At 36.3% G+C, this 17,855-nt stretch overlaps 1 protein-coding gene across 1 annotated transcript; it reads left to right on the plus strand.

Moving 5' to 3' along the window:
- The first annotated feature begins 1,852 nt into the window (after window positions 1–1,852).
- Window positions 1,853–16,924, plus strand: LOC136027355 (gamma-secretase subunit pen-2-like). Its single transcript, XM_065704517.1, has 3 exons — window positions 1,853–1,962; window positions 8,173–8,277; window positions 16,726–16,924. The coding sequence occupies exons 1-3, from the start codon at window positions 1,902–1,904 to the stop codon at window positions 16,863–16,865; spliced, it is 306 nt and encodes a 101-aa protein (XP_065560589.1). The 5' UTR covers window positions 1,853–1,901; the 3' UTR covers window positions 16,866–16,924.
- The last annotated feature ends 931 nt before the right edge of the window (window positions 16,925–17,855 follow it).

Genomic DNA, 17,855 nt, shown 5'->3' on the forward strand with positions numbered 1-17,855 from the left:
GGGGGAGGGGTATACAAAAAACTTTAAAAAGTCATCGTAAATGTGTCTTTACGCATTTTTATTAAGTTTTTACGAGTCTGGCGAATATTACTTTTATTTGGGGGGGGGGATGTCACACCTCCTAATCCCTCTCCAGAATCCGACCTTTATATTAAGTGACCAAATTTCTAGATCTGATTTACTGGCATCATCTCACACGCGTACATTTAAGAAGTCTTGGAAATTCTTAATATGGATTTCTTGTCTAAATCTTGGTCTCTAAGTTTGCTATTTGCTTGCAAAACTATGACTTTGTTATTTACATTGCAGAGTTGAAACTTTGTAATTTTTTTTCTCTGTGATCTGAAGTTTGCACAAAACATAATTTTAGTAAAAGATTGCTGATTTTATTTAAACTCTTTTCTTTTGACGAGCACTTCAAGTTCTATACATTAAAAATTTTCCGACATTCTTTATTTATCAAAATGAGCACTTAGTTTGTAAATGGCCCAAGGCTAAAACTATCGACAGACTTTTTCAATGATAGGTATTTGGCCGTGTTTTCACTTTGGCTTTTTTCAGGCAAAGTTGCTCCCGTGCTGTTTTACTTTTTCTGGCTTAGTCTTCATTGGCACTTTTTAAGGTTCATAAAGGTTAATCAGGTATATTAGAAGTGGCTTTTTTCAGTGAAGTCTGCTTTTCAATTGACAAAAAGCTATTTTTACTTTGCTAACTTCGCCTTAAAAGTCATAATGAAGACAGAAAATATTTTTGGTCCCAGGACACGTCTTAGGTCTATTTAAACATGAAACTGTCATCAATTATGAAAACTCATAAAATAAAATGTTTTAGCTGTTTCATAACTATGAAGTTTTTAGGACAGCATCACATTTTCCTTTGTGTTGCCGTGGAACCGTAAATATAAATAAGAAAAACTAAGTAGTTGAATTTGAAAACGATTTTTTCAGGAACAATTCCAACAGCACTAACAAAGTGATCTTTCTTTTTAAGCTATTCGAGTCCTCACGTCTTATATATATATATATATATATATATATATATATATATATATATATATATACATATATATATATATATATATATATATATATATATATATATATATATATATATATATATATATATATATGTATATATATATATATGTATATATTCCACTACTTTTGGCTAATACTAAAACTACATAACTTCATTTGGTGGTCTTTTTATTGACATTTGAAAGTCTGATTTTCACTAATTTTTTAAGATATACCTGAGGAGAAGTTTCCACTTAACCTAACAAGTAAGTAATAAGTAACCTACTAGTAATTCACAAATTGAATCTAGTTGAAAATCGTTAATTTTTATAGCTTTAATATTTAAGAGATAGAAGCTATGATGGTATATAGAGAATAAAAACGTTCCTCGGGTTGATGATGCCTATGGAAAACTAACTATAGCAGCCACTTCCCGACTCAAATATAAACAAAAAACGCCTAATTAAAATAAAAAATTTGATCGAAATGGACACAGCTTTGGAGTTTTAAGATAAATACTAAAAAAACTTCAATTAAAATATTTCTTGCAGTTCTGAGTGTTGGCTTCTTGAATTGTTCTTGTTATTAAGATTAAGCACATATACAAAATTATTGTTAACAGCATGTGAAACTTAATGAAGAGTTTCAGAACTATTTCTAAGGCTATGCAATCCAATATCTGACTAATAACAGTGTGACTCTACTGTTTTACTGTTTTAAATCTCGTGCGCCCAGTTGTCAGGGTGTTTTTATATTAGTTCTTTTCGTTTTTGTTTTTTTAGAAACGCTATCTATATATTGTATTCATCGCTATTTTGATAGATGAGATTAATTATTTTCTTTTTAAATAATATACACGAGTTAGGCTACCAATTAAAACTTAAAATGGATAAAACTAAATTGTCTGATCTGCAGAGGCTAGATCTCTGTAAAAAGTATTTTTACGGTAAGGATTAACTATATATTCAAATTCGCCTAGTGTCATACAATTTTTCCTCAGCAAAAGATTTTATTTCAGCAATGCCTAGCATAGGAAGCTCTATGAAAGGTAGAGTGAAAATGCAGCTTGCTTTAAGATAACTTGGAAATTGCTAATTCAGTATATACAAGATCACAGAAGTATCACTGGGACAAGCACATTGCTCAATTCGTTCTTTTATGCTGTTCTAAATAGCCTTTATGATCAAGTCACTTGCAAATGTGTCCTTCTCCCCCTATTCCCATATAAACAGTAAAGTAATGAAATATTGGTATAAACATCGAAATTTAGATGAAATTCTAGCTTAGCTACTTTTTGCTATCTTGGAAAGGAGAATAAAACTTTCAGTAATGAATCCTAGGCCAAATACATTCTCTAGGAAGGTCAGGGAAACAATTTTAAATTCTAAAGAATATACTCATTAGATTCCATATGTAGGAAAAACTGAAATAAACCAATGCATGGATTAAATCAGCTCCTTTCTATCCTACCCATTAATTTCCCAATATCAGTTACAAAGGTTGTTTATAAAAGGCTTGTGAATCTGATCTCATCTAAAGCCAGGGGGCCCAATATTGGCTGTTAAAAGAGCTAGCTTATTACATTGCTGATCCACTTGCAATACTTTCAAGTATCCCTTAAACTTGGTAAGCTCCCAGACAAATGGAAAAGAGCAGACAATATTCCAACACACAAAGTGATAGAAGGATAATCCTACCAATTTTAGTTCTATTACCCTGACAAGTGTAGCTTCAAACCTTTTGGAGAGTATAATCAATACAGAAAGTTAGGGAATCTGCTTCCACTTAAAGAAGTGTGCAAATTAAAGCAAAGACTGATAATCTTGAGAGCTTTAAGAAAATGACTCAAAAAAGGAGTGAGGAAAGGTGAGGCTAAAACTAGGGCAAAATAATTCCAGCCAAACCCTTGTTTTTCAGAAAAATTTGGAGATGCAAGTTCTGCAAAATCTTTTCAGGTGAACAAAAAAAAAAATACAGCTAAAAACAATGACCAACAATTTTCTCAAAGAAACAATAAGAAATCAAACCCTCCCAAGAAGATACCCAGGGGCATCTATAAGCACATATAACAATGGATAAAAGACTTACCTGCTGTGGAATTACAGTAATGCCATTCTTTTACAATTAAGAAGTATTACACCATACAAAGAGGGAATGTTGGCTGGATTTTCTTGAAAATATACTTACTACAATTTTACTATTTACAAGAATATGACTAAGAACAAATGCTGCTTTTACTGGGAGCAGAAGAATGAAAACCAAGGGGCAAATGAAATAGCAACTTGTATATAGATATATATCCTATATGCAGTTTTCCAAGCTCTACAAGTAACTTAAAAAACAATTGGAAGTCATAGTTTGATAATATCTTCTCAGGGAATATTAAGCCCTGGATTCTTTGAAAGTTTGATTTACCTAACTTAACTACTTTCTAAGTTAGTCAAAAGCTTATTTTCTTGAACTATACTATTAATGTCCACTCCTTAAATAGTAGCAATTCTGAAAATATAGGAATAGAAATAGTCAAAATATATTCCTACAAGTTAATGGAGGCCAGAGGTGAGATTCATTTGATACTTATCTGAAGAACCTTTTATGGAGAGTATGAGAATCTTCGTCTACAAACACATTTTCGAAGCCTTGACCCACCCCTGTAGCATCCTGCTGGGCATGCTTGCTTATTAGTTTAGTGTTGCTTTTGTTATGTGCTTATATTGTTGTAGCATCCTGCTGAGATTGCTTGCTTATCAGCTTAGTGTTGCTTTTGTTATGTGCTTATGTTGTTATATTTACAGGTGCTTGGGTCATAATAAAGAGCTAAATCAACTTAAGACTTAGGAATTCTACATGGTGTCAGAAGTGGGATCTTGAACAGCAAAGATGGATAGAGTAACCCCTCCAGTAATCAACCGGGAATCTGAAAATCTTGATGAAGAATGGTCAAAGTTTGAAGAACATGCAAGACTTATGTTTCTAGGCCCTCTCTCTGGTAAAGCAGAAAAGATTCAGTGTGCCTATCTACTTATATGGATTGGCGAAAAAGGAACAGACATCTTTAAAACTTTTGACATTGAAGCAGACAATGCAAATAAAATTGAGCCTTACCTTCTGAAATTTTGTGAGTATGCTGCTCTAAAGAAGAACAAAGTATTTGCCAGATATATCTTCCAGAAACGTGACCAGCATGATGGAGAGACACTTGAGAAATACATCACAGAACTGAAGTTGCTAGTCAAGCCATGCAAATACCATGATCCAAAAGTGATGACCAGAGACAAAGTTGTCTGTGGAATCAGAAATCTAAGAATACAAGAGAAACTTCTAGCTGATTGCAACAGCCTAACACTTGAAAGAGCAGTAGAAGTTTGTAGGATCTATGAGATGACCCAAGCACAGCTGAAATTATTTGACAACAGTTCCCACCATCCCCCAATCAAACAGGAAGTGGATGTAGTATATTGGAAACAACCAAAACCAGCAGATGCAAGATTAAAAGGCACAGAGTGCTACTTCTGTGGAGGAATCTATGGCCCTGGACACAGCTGTCCTGCAAAAGGGAAAACATGCTCAAAGTGCAGAAAATTAAACCACTTTGCAAAAGTATGCTGCAGCAAAGTCGTGAATGCCATCAAAAATGATGAATAGAGCCAAATAGCAGAAACTGCTGAAGAAGATGAAATACTGCTATATGCTGTACAGCAAGATGGGAGTAAGGATGAGGCGTTTGTTCCACTGAAGATCAACAGTCAGATTACTGTAAGCTTCAAAATTGATACCAGTGCTCAGTCAAACATTACCAAAACACTACTTTGATCTCCTTGCTCCAAAACCACTCATACAGCCAACAAAGCAAAAACTCACCAGTTACTGAGGCTCAACGATCCCAACAGCTGGAACCCGCCTCCTGTCATGCAGCTATAATGGAGCCTCTGAACAGAAACATAGGTTTTTCATAGCTGGAGGGGAATTCTGTTCCTATCCTTGGATTCAAGTCTAGCAAAAACATGAACCTGGTGAAACTTGTCCTTAATATAGATGCCTTAGATGACAGCAAGTCAACGCCAGATTTGGAGCCACTCCTTGAACAGTACAAAGAGTTGTTCTCTGGCATTGGGAAAATACAAGGCAAGTGCAAGATTCACCTCAAGGAAGGAGTTGTGCTGACAGCATATCCTGCCAGAAAAGTGCCTATCGCAATGCATGAGAAATTGAAACAAGAGCTGAACAGATTGGAAAGCTTGGGGATAATAGAAAAGGTGGAAGAGCCTACGGAATGGGTCAACTCGATGGTGCTAGTTGAAAAGAAGGATGGCAGTGTGAGACTTTGTATTGATCCAGTAGACCTGAACAAAGCCATCAAGCACCCTCATTACCCAATCCCGACTGTTGAAGATGCCATTCCTGATTTGAGTGGTGCAAAATATTTCTCAAAGCTTCATGTCACCTTAGGGTACTAGTCGCTTGTGCTCTCAAAATCAGCTTCAGACCTCACGACCTTTAATACAATTTACAGCAGATACTGTTGGAGGAGATATCCCTTGGGCTGATATCTGCCCAGGACGAGTTCCAGCGGAAGATGGAAGAGATATTTCAAGGTCTGAAAGGTCTTAAAATACTTGTTGATGACCTACTTATATATGGAGCCACACGAGAAGAGCACAACAGAAGACTTGCAGACGTGCTTGAAAGAGCTAGACGGAAGGTGTGAAATTTAATAGATTGAAGTGCCAGATTGCAGTCCAGTCAGTCTGCTACTTCGGCCACATCATCAGCAATGCTGGCATCAAACCAGACCCCAAGAAACTCCGTGCTATCAACAAGATGCCTAGTCCAAAATCGAAGAAGGAACTGCAGACTCTCCTTGGAATGCTAAACTTTCTCTCAAGGTACATCCCAAACCTGGCAACACAGAACCAACCATTAAGAGATCTGATTAAAGCTAACGAGTTTGAATGGAAAGAGCTCCACACTACATGTCTCAACCAGCTCAAAGAGTCCATAGTAACCAACCTGGCTTTCTTTGACAGCTCTAGCCCAACCCTTGAGCTCAAAGTTGACACCTCAAAACATGGACTAGGGGCACGAATATCCGCGAATGGCAAAGTCTTTGCTTACGCATCAAGATTGCTGAGTAAATCCAAACAGAACTACTCACAGCTAGAAAAGGAACTCTTTGCCATAGTCAATGGCTACCATCATTACCACCACTACCTATACGGAAGGAAAGTACAGGTCATCACGGATCATCGACCACTCGAATCTATACTAATCAAACCCCTCCATACAGCACCACCAAGGATTCAACGCCTGATGATGTACATACAGCCGTATGACTTGACTTTCAAGTACCGAGCCGGTACAGAAATCCCTGTCACAGATGCACTCTCAAGACTACATCTTCCAGACATTGATGAAGAATTACACAAAGAGATCGAAATCTTTGTACATTCGTTCGTAAAATCCCTACCCGCCACAGGCAGCAGACTGGAGGAAATCAAACAGGAGACCTTGACAGATCACGATCTCCAAGCGCTGAAGAGGGTTATCTTGGAGGGATAGCCTGACAACAAGAGACAATGCCCAAACACCATAGTCCAATACTGGAGTATTCGCCAAGATCTCTCAATGCATGATGACCTGATCTTCAAAGGTTCTAGAATTGTCATTCCTACCAGTCTACAAGACAACGTCTTAAAGGGACTACATTCCGCTCATTTGGGCACTGAAAAAAAAACAAGCAAAGAGCCTGAATGATCATTTACTGGCCAGGTATCAGAAGCAGACTTGAGACTTACGAATTCTACAACCCCTTCCCCTACGAAAAGATGCACTGACACCTCCTCAGGTTGCTGACTACTGGATAAATAGCTATTGGCTAATCCTTGTTCATTTTGTAATGACTGCATTTATGGAGAAATGCATCATCCTGTAGGAGAATGACTTATAACATTAAGAGGCTATACAAATAGCTAGCTTAATTAGCCTGCTGGTTGACTGAAATCCATGCAGTCAATGTATAGACATTAACGTATTAGCTTACTAGTTGGTTATTCAGATTTCACTAAAACATACACAGGAGCTGACTCTAGTGAACTGGCTATCTAAAGTCAAGGACCATATTACATGAACACTGTGAGCTTAGCTAACCAGTAGCCTAGGTTATTAGTCTTTATATAAACAGGAATTTGGTATTGTCAACTAGTTGTTTAAAACATAGTTTTTTGGATATAAACAATCGTGAAGTATATAACTTGTTAACTATCAAAAACTTCTTTATATGTGTAGCAATATTGCGTGATTATTGTGCCCTTATCCCTGAAAATGCTACTATCTTTTATGAACCTTAATAGAATACAATCAAAGTGGAACTCTTGAATTTTTGGGACATTTTAACATGTCATTTGATATTTCAAGCATAGTTTACCAAAACATATGTTCCATTTCAACCTAATATTGATCAGCTTAACTTTCTTGCTGAGCTTACAAAACTTTTTTATTTAAAAATTTATCTGCAAACCTTTACAAAAAAAGAGGAAAGTCTACAAATCAAAATTGAGCACAATATGCTTTTTTTGGGGAGGTTAATAGGACTTAACTGAGGATACGTGAACCAGTTTTGGTAGCTAACTAGCCAATCTAAAAGGTTGGTCATCTCAAAATATTAGCTTAATAATATTTTGGATCTGTTTTTGACAAAATTTGTGTTTTCCAGCAAAGAGTATCATGAAATCTAGAGGGTAGGCTAATTTTATTTTCCTTTCAATTTTTTTTCAATGAAATTACAAAAACGCATTTCCCCATTAAAATCCCCCTGAATTGGTAGTTTTTTAATTCTAGCATGGGGGGGGGGGCAAAAGAATCTGGCAGTGATTACAAAACTTCCCTCCCATTTAACACCCCTGCATTATGCATTAGTATGTGCCATAAGCTCATGAAAATGTCCCTTTTGAATTACATTAGTTTGAATGCAATTCTCTTTTGAATTACATTAGTTGAGTCTTTTTTCTGATTTATAATTTTTGATTATTTTCTTGTTGTTGTGCTTTTGCAAAGCAAGGTTGTTACGAGACATATTTATCATTTCCCTTCATTCATTTTGTTAATATTATTCACTGATTAAATATAATCCTACAAATTTTTTTATTTTCATTTATAGGTGGTTTTGCTCTTCTTCCATTCCTGTGGGCTGTAAATGCTGTATGGTTTTTTACAGATGCGTTTGTTAAGGCTGAATATCCCCAGCAAAGAGAAGTTAAGAAATGTAAGTAAATTCAATTAATACTTGATTTCTAAAGCTAGATGGTGAATAGATAATATGAAGTATATATTGAGGAACATGTATTTGAAAGAGCTAAATTTAAAACCGAAAAATATGCCAAATTTAACATGAAAAGATGATATTAAACATTAAAGTAAAATGTAGATGTGGTAAAACACTAATCAGGTGACTTGAGACCTACAAAGAAAGCCACTGGATTGAAACAAAGTTGAATAAATTTCAGGAGTAGTATGGAGCACACGTAATGCAAAAAAATCCATTAAAATAGGTCAATTAATTGCAATGAAAAGACTCGTCTCAAAATAAAAATGCTCATTAAGTAGGTAAGGCTAGTTGTGTTGGTAAAATAACAGCAATGAAAATGATATTGGACAAAAGATAGAAGAGAGGTTTACAGTAGATGACTCATGCACATTTTGGAAGTTTCATTTGGGTCAGTTGAAGCATTTCACATATGAAATGTATCACATATGAAGCAATTATTGACTTATATGTTTTTAGGTGGTTGATTTTAAACTATTCAAAAATCCATTTTATCTTACACTTTAAAAGTTTAGAAACTTCTCAAGCCAAAGATTATATTTACTTACTTATATAGGCCTAATGGTAGTTTTCTTGATATGGTTTAATTTTTTTGTAAGTGTTATTTAGCTATTTACACTTTTTGGTCAACTTAACCTTGCCACACACTCAATATTGGTTTTGATGCTTAAAAATGGGATTTTATATGAGTTTTTAGACTCTCTTTATAAGAGAAAATTAAATGTCACACACACCATAACTGATAAGCTGTTCTAAATCTAGTTTACCATTATCACCCATCCTATTTTGAGTTTTCTAGAAGTAATAATAACTAATACATGTTGCTATCACTGTTTTGAACTGACTATGTTTCCCTTGCAAGAGAATTTTAATCTTTGGATGTGGGAACAGAATGGATCAGAGACATTTTTCTACTGTCTCTGAATTAGTAGTAGTTACATCCATCCTATATTTGTGAATCATTCCAATTGTTTTGAGAAGTTTCTAAACAATTTCTTGGAAGTGCTACTTTCAAGCTTTTAAGCTGGATTTCTTAAACAACAATGGTTATTCAGTATAAAAAACGGAGATTATTTGTTGAAGTGTAAAATGGCTTTCAGGTCTACAGTAGTGCTAATTTTACTATAGAAAATGCTTGAAGCCACAAGGCTTGATGACCCTATTATTAGTTTCTGCAATTCAGATGATTAAATAAAACAATGGTTAAATTATCTATCAACAGTATATCAGATTGGGCTGATTCAACTAGAAGCTACAGTTTCTAGCTGTCAATACTTGCCAAATTCAGTTGAAATCTAATAAGTTATTCTTATGGATGGAGATGACAGGAATCTCCCCCTTTATCACACGAGTCCATTTGAGCACAGACACCGGTTGTTGACCTTTCTTTATGAATTCTGTCGGCTTATCTTTAACACACACTAAGGGAAGGGTGCGTTAAAGCCCAGGATGGCTCCCTCCTCATTGCACTCCCTGGCAGAAGGACAATCAAATGGAGATCAGCAGCGCCAGTAGGGACTATAACGTCCAGTGCCGTATTCTTTACCTTTTTCTCTTTTTAAAAGGCTTAACTATGAGCTTAACTCTTAGCTCCCGCCAGTTTTGGCTGAGATCTGACTTCCGTTTCTGGTAATTGTTATTACAACAACAATTTACAAAGGCCCCTTCCTTCCCCCTGCCCTAAGATTAAAATTATCCTGGTTTTTGAGAAGGTTAAACTAGGGCAGTCCACAACAAACTTATTAGCCGAAGAGCCAAATATGAACATTATAGCAATTTTTAGGGAATTTGGAGCCAAATCTGCTTGTTTAGTTAATTGTTTTGCACTAAATAGGTAGTGCACTAAATAAAACTACATTTTAAACTTACTAAATATTTATTAATGCAGACAATATGATTGCATCTCCTTGTAAAGTTTGAGTCAGTCAGGTTTGCATGTTGTTGTTTTTAATTTTTGGCATGATTCCAAGTTCTCATCAATAAGACTACTTTTTTAATTTAATCTTGATAATGTTAATGCGTGAAAAAGGTTGTTCGCATGTATATGCAGAACCGAAAAGGGAAAGAACGGGAAAATGCGAGCTATTTCAGCTGATCATAAGATTCAGGAATACTATTCAAAGTGTTGGAACTGCTCATGTCTTCCTTCTCCAGGTCATTCAAAGCAGACCACTTGTGTTGTGAAATAGGATTACATTTTCTTCTCTTCTCCACTGTTTCACTAAGACATTCGAATTTAGAGTACCATACCTCCTTGTTTTTTAAATCCATCAACTGTATTTCAAAGCTACCAATGTTAATTTGTAGCAAAAGAGAAAATTTCAGCTTAGCTATCATAGCATCAAGAGGATATTTGACAAATGATAAAGTTGTTCTGCTGTTTTTAAATTCCTGAAACCTGCTGACAAATGCTTATCTCACATTTAAAATTATTGTTTTAAAACGGTGTTTATCAATAGAGCAATCATTTTCTTGGCGACGCTTCAGTAGGCTCGGAAAGCGAAATAATGTTTCCCTTCAATATCCTGAGCAAAAATAGATTTTTTCGGATGTTATTGCTTCTTCTAATATTGAAAATTGAAAATATTGAAAAAATTAAGTTTCCTTTCCCTTGTAGTTTACAATTAAGCTGATTTAGGTGAAATGTAACGTCTACCATAACACAAAAGTTTTGAATCCTAGTCGTCGGTTAGTTCTGGGTATTGAACGCTCTTCTTAAGGAGAAATGCATTAATTTCTCGAAAAAGGGACGCGAGACGTTTTGAAACGTCTCCTCTTGGTAATCAACTTACCTTGTTATGAAGCAGAAGATCAGCGTACTCACTCTCCATTTCAGACATAAAATCTTAGAATTGGCAATGATTCAGGGCTTTAGGTAAAATGAAGTTAATAATTGTATTCACTAATTCCACAGATTTTTCTATTTCTTCTGGGAACCTTTGCACACGAAGCGCTTCTTGATGAATGATTCAATGGTAAACAAGTATCTCATGATTAGTTTTTTCTTTCAAAATAGCGACAAACCCTTTCTTGCGCTGGTCATACTTTTGGCTCCATCTGTTGAAATCAACACAATTTTATCAAGATGAATATGATGTTTATCCATACATTCAATTACAGCACTTGTGATATCTTCTCACGTGTCCGACCTTTGAGTGGTAATAATCCTAAAAGCTCTTCTTTGGGATCTGAATGAGACGTAAATCTTACAAAAAGTGAAACATGTGCTGTAGCCTTTCATTTTTGTCACAAGACTTGTCAACTGCTATTGATAAAGCTAAAAACAATTTCAGATCTTCTGTATGCTGTATGTTTATATTTGAACAAATTTTAATTGTTCTATCTTTAATCGTTTGGAAGACAATAATAACTCTTCAATTCTTCTCAAAATATCTGCTCTGTTCTTAAAGTTTTTTAACTTGAACAAAAAATTACACACGTTCTCGACTATAGAAGAATTTTAATTTATCAAAATAAGATGCAATTTTTTTCTTACAAAGTTTTTTTTTACTGAAAATATTATTGTACCTTTCATGGATAATTGTGCCTTTCATGGATATTTGTGCCTGAGTCGCCCATAAGGAAACAAAGAGCCACGTGCGGGTCTGGAGTCGTACTTTGCCAACCACTGAGCTAGGGAATCAATTACTACTTCTGGCTAACTTTTGAGATTGGTACTTTTGGTACATACTACAGACGCCTGTAAATTACAAAAAAGAAATATTAAGACACTAGCTCTCTCCTCCCATCAAGTTTTATATATTTCTGGCACCCTATTCTGGTGATATCATGATGACAAGAATAGATGGACTTCCTCCCAAAGGAAATGTAGGATCAGATACGGATCCCCAAAGGCATAATTATGATACCAGTTATTACATCTTATTGATTTTGTTAGCATCCAACAATCTCTTCCATAAGATGTCATGATCTCTTCTAAAAATTGTGTTGATAACAAAAGATTAGGGTTCATATATCTCCTCCCTCCCAGATGCTGAATCAGTCCCTGATTTAAAAAGGCAGACAAAGCACGTCAGTAGTTACTTCTGACTACATTTTATGCTTTTGATATTTTGACGATATGAATCCAAGAACCTCTCTTCTCTTCTGACACAGAGTTTGGATAGGATTCTGGTGTCCAAAATGCATAACTAGTACACATAACATTACTTCCTGCCAAGCTTGACTTAGATCCAGCAACCCGTTCTGGTTGACGTCACGATGACAAAAATTCCCTACAGGAATCAAAACGGACACAAACCGTCGAAAGCAAAACCAAGATACTCAATGTTATTTACAACCCAGTTTGGTTCAGATCAGGTCACCTCTTTTTAAGATGCCCTGATAAAAATGATTTTATGGACACCTCCGCTTCCCTTTTCTACAAAGGCTGGAATGAGCTCTAATCTCTCAAAAGGTGTAACTACATTAGTATTGCTTCATCTGTTACTTCCAAATAAGTTTCTTTAAGACCTTGCAAACCTTTTTAGTAAATCTCCTAACAACAAGCAGGATTACCCTCCTTCACAGTGGTCAAAGTAGGTAGGGGCCGTCAAAAGGCACAAATAGGATATTTATTCTTACTTCTGAACAAGTGTAGCTGACATCCAATGCCCTGTTCTTCTAGACACCATGATGATAAGAATTTAGGGGTCATTCCAATTTCTCTCTGTTACCAAGGTCCGATTCCCAAGACTGATATATTTTACATTAGCTCTATTTCCCCACCGATTTTTCTTAAGATTCAACAATCCCTCCTTGTAAATTATCCTAATGGCAAGGGTTTAGGTCCTCCCTCCCCAAAGCAGACCAGACATGATAAAATTCGAGAAGCAACCTTTAAGACACATATACTTACTTCCCTTAGCTCTAATTTCTCTCTGACTTTACTAAGATCTTAAAATTCTTTTAATAAATATCCTGATGACAAGAATTTGGGAAATTTTCCCCCCTCCACATAGACCGGAGTGCGTACTAACTCCAAAAAACTAGGATGATCACTCTTATTTCTAACTATACTTGATATAGATCTAAATACCCCATGTGAAAGATATTATGATGGTATGAATTTCTAAACCTTCTCCCCCACCAAAAAAAGTTTACAAACCCTCAAGATTTGCAGCTAGGACACTTATTTTTACTTCTGATCGAGAATGGTTGAGATCCAATAGTCCCTTCGGGTAGATGTCTCGATGACAAGAGTTTAAAGAGTTCCTCCCCCCTACACACACCGGTTATATTAGGCCTGGATCTCAAAGTCGTGAGTAGGACGTTTGATATTGTTTTTCACACAGTTTGGTTCTGATCCGACCATATTTTCTGGAAGGTGTCCTAGTCGTATGAATTAGACTCCCCTCGACATTCAGAGGATGAACCGTGTCACAACATTCAAAATGTGATACTGGGTTACATTACTCTTACTTCTCACAAAGTTTGACTCAATTCCTATAATATTTGTTCTGATGTCAAGAATTTTGGGAGCCACTCCTACCCCCCCCCTCGCTGAAAGGGATGGATCAAGGGTCGTACCTTCAAAAATTGTAACTAGGATATTTACTCTCACTTCTCACCAAGTTTGGTCGTCCATTCGCCACTTCTGGAGGGTCTCTTCCCATCTCCTGTCCTACATTCCTCTCTAGCAGAGATCGGACTCTATCTGAGCAGCCTGAAGGCACTAGTTTGATACTAGTATTTTTATTCTATTAAGTTAGGATCAGATGTGACAACCCTTTCTGGTATATGTGCAAATGGTAAGATTCTTGACTCCTACCCCTCCCCTTATCCGATGTTCAAAGTTCCAGCGGTAGCTGCTACGTAATGAAGGACGAGCCACGGTCTATAATTACAGAAAAAAGCTGGAACAATTGGAATCGCCTTGGTAAAAAACCACATACAGGAAACTGACAGTCCCTTGGCTTGAACAACAAGGAAAATCTCTTTTTCGTGGGAAGCATTTATGTGTCTTTTCTCTTCTTTTTTTTCTCTGCTACCAGTGGGGTACTGGAATGTCATAGAGGGTTGTTTAAGGGCTCATTTTAAAGGACATTGCTACATCTAGTACCTTTTGTAAATGTCAAAACATAATATTTAAAATAAAATCATTTTTTTAAAAAAATTTTATCTTCGTATCTAAGATGATATGACGTCATAATCGTAGTTTATAACCATAAATAGTAAAATCATGAAATTTATAATGGTGAAATTTATATATATAATCATGAAATTTATATAATAATAAATAGTGAAATTTACAAACATAAATAGTGAACCTTACATTATTTTCTGGTTCTTTGTGTTTAACCCAATCCAACTTAAAAGCATTCTCATCTTACAAGTTCTAAGCATCCTGGTCACGGGTTTTCAAAATTGTAATGCACCAGATAAGCAAGTTTGAAGACGGGTTTTGAGAAGACCCAAACCCGTGATGAACACTGCAATCAAAACGATAATCTGCACGACCCGTGTTGAATTCCATGTTGAATTTGGGTGGTCTTAAAATGGAGGTAATGACAAGTAAAACTATATGATGATGTCAGTTGCAATGACGTCAGTATCAATGAAAATCCATTGAAAAGATTATGCATAAAAAAAACAACTATGGTTTAACACAAATCTTTTATCCTTATCGCTGAACTACTGTCAGGATGAAATAGACAAATAAGGTTGAATACCTTGCGTCAATGCTAGGCCATTCAGACATTGGGCTCCTCAATTATTTCTCATTTCCCTGCATTACTCGGGAAAAGAAATAAAGTAAATACTACTATACCCTGGTCCACTCTGTCTTCTTCTATCGCTCAGCCAATTGAAAAAAAAATGAAATTCAGGCACTAAGCTCCCTCTAATACAGATGCATGAGGCGCACGCTCAGACCGAATCTCCACAACTGAGTCTGAGATGAAATAAAAAACAATTATGCTGGCTGGAAAACAGCCTTGAAACCATCGTTTGCTGTTTTCGCCTTTCTTTGTTCGCCATGCTGCTAACCTGACGACCCCTTTGTCTCAAGGGCACTACCACACCTCCACCACTCGCGACTAACAAAAAAACGCTTAGAGGTCAAACCAAATCCTGACCTATCACGAAACTGGTTTGGAACCTATTGGTGGGGTTCGAAATTATTTTTGACGATGAAACTTGGTCTTGGGTCTAAATTGGTACCACCTATGATCCACTTTCGTAACCTCTCTAGTTCTGAGTTTTATAGATGCTGAGCAGCCATTCGATTCAGCTTATAGAAAAGCTTGAGTGAATATCCCATCCTTTCATAGTGTACCTAGTTAGTTGTTAAAGGTATTAGTGCCGTATGCAAGAACAAATTGTCTGTTGTAAGGGTAGGAAGATAGATCAGCTTGCTGATTCTGTTTGGAATCAAGATTTAAGTAGGGTTGTGTTTTATCTCTATTTGATGAATATGGTCCTAAGGAACACCACAAAGGTTTTAGAATGGTATTAAATAAAAAAAAACTCTGCTGAACTTAGATTATATAGATGATTAACAAAATAAACGCTAATTGAATGAGCTATTTTTTGTAATTTTTTAAAGTTCGGAACTAGAAAATAGGCTTGAAAAGTAATCTTAGTAAGGAAAGTGGATGTAACGAAGACATAAAAAAGTAGAATAATCCAGAAGTAGGGTTTTTTCTACTTCAAAGAAAATTTGGAAGAATTTGAAGATAGGTCTTGAAGTTAAGGTTAGGATACTAAAATCTTCAGTTTGATAGTCGTCAAACATGGCTTCGAAACATTTGCGCTTTGAAAAAACGTGAAAGATACGTTATATGTTTTCTAGAGGTATTTTCTAGAAGTAGTTTTAGGTACACATATAGACAGCTTTATTTCAAAAAATGAGCCGTGGCAGGAAATGTACTTTTTATTGTACTATCTACGACTATAAAGAACTAAAGGTTAAAGACGGCTGGGTCACAATTTACGAATGATTGGTTGCCCGAAATTGTTCATTTTAGCAATCAAGCTGGGACCAAACAAAAAGCTGGTGGCTTTGTATGGAGCAGGAAGAGGTCACAAGAAAAATATTTATGGGGAATAGATTTCCATGGTAGGTAGTAAAGAGTGAAGCACTGAACCAGGGTTGCCACCACTGTCAGATTCCTAAAGTACTTTGATTAAAGTACCTCGTGAACCAAGTAAGCATGTAGCATGTGTTCATATTGAAGAAGAGTCCACCTCCTCCAATGTTGATCCAAAGCTATGTGTACATGTAGAAACAATTAAGACTGAAAATACAAGCTCCCAGTAATTTAGGTGTTGGATCCAAAACCTTGTTCGATCCAAAAACCTGTCGTGAAGAATAAGTAGAATTTGGTGTTTTGACGTCCTTTGTATTTTACATGTGATGTGATTATTTACATATGTTATTTCTTTCAGATGTTATATACTCCTCAGTGGGGGCACTAGTTTGGACAGTGGTACTTATCACATGGACAGTTATATATCAACAGAATAGGGCTGCTTGGGGTGAGGTTGGTGACCAGCTAAGCTTTGTCATTCCAAGAGGAATACCATAAGTGATTTTCGGTTTTTTATGTGTAAATTAATTTTATATATTAAAGTATTATATTGGTTACTTACTTACTTGTACTTGTGGCGGGAATCGGGTGTTTCCAATTTGTCCGGTATCAAGGATCTCCGAGATCTGTTTGAACCATGTAGTGCGGTCTTCTGCCATCTGCTTTGCAAATGATAGCCATTGAGTTCTCCATCTGTGAACCAACTTCCTGACCCCCCCCCCAATAGGTTCAAGGTCTGATTTAATCGAGTTCCACCAGTTTTTCCGCTCTCCTCCTTGGCGTCTCTTCCATGGGCTAAGTGGCTCAGCTAGAAGGATTCGGCGAGGCAAGTAATCTGTTGGCCTCCGTAAGACATGACCCAACCATTTCAGTCGACCTTGATCATAATAGCAACGCATCTCTTGATACCACAGATTCGTCGGATATGCACGTTCGATATGCAATCATTCGGATTTAACCTGGAGATGTTACGCCGAGAGGTATGCTCAAACACCCTCAGCGCATTTTCATGTAGTCCCTTCACAACCAAGTTTCACATCCATAAAGAAGTATTGCCCGAACCTAAGCCAGGTAGACTCGAACTTTAGTTCTTACACTAATTTCACGCCGTTTCCTCAACAATTTTCTAAGGGAAGCAAAGACCGAATAGAATTCATTCGTCCTAATTGTGACATCATGAGTATGCAAAGAGAATGGATGGGTTTGGAGGGCTTTCTTTAAGCCTATCCTAGCCAGTCGGGGAGAAACATGATCCCACTCAATAAGTGCGTTTTTGGTTCATGAAGAAACCAACGCCATAGAGTCCCGAGTTATAGTTTACTCCAGAGAGAAAAGTGAAATTGTTGTAACCTTTCGGAAGCTGTAATTACTGTAGAGCAAGAACCGGAGATTCTGGTCTCAGAAACGCATTGTATGTCAATACTGTACTCCTTCATCTCATGGACAAGGAGAGCTTGCGGAGCTTCTTATGTAACAGATCTGGCGTTC

This window comes from Artemia franciscana, chromosome 5 (genome assembly GCF_032884065.1).
Source record: "Artemia franciscana chromosome 5, ASM3288406v1, whole genome shotgun sequence".
In the NCBI taxonomy this organism is placed as follows: domain Eukaryota; kingdom Metazoa; phylum Arthropoda; class Branchiopoda; order Anostraca; family Artemiidae; genus Artemia; species Artemia franciscana.

What these genes read in the sequence shown, in the direction of transcription:
- LOC136027355 (XM_065704517.1), top strand. Translation starts at nt 1,902, where the DNA reads ATGGATAAAACTAAATTGTCTGATCTGCAGAGGCTAGATCTCTGTAAA. An exon ending in CTGTAAAAAGTATTTTTACG is followed by an intron (nt 1,963 to 8,172) that starts GTAAGGATTAAC and finishes TTTCATTTATAG; the next exon opens with GTGGTTTTGCTCTTCTTCCA. An exon ending in GCAAAGAGAAGTTAAGAAAT is followed by an intron (nt 8,278 to 16,725) that starts GTAAGTAAATTC and finishes TATTTCTTTCAG; the next exon opens with ATGTTATATACTCCTCAGTG.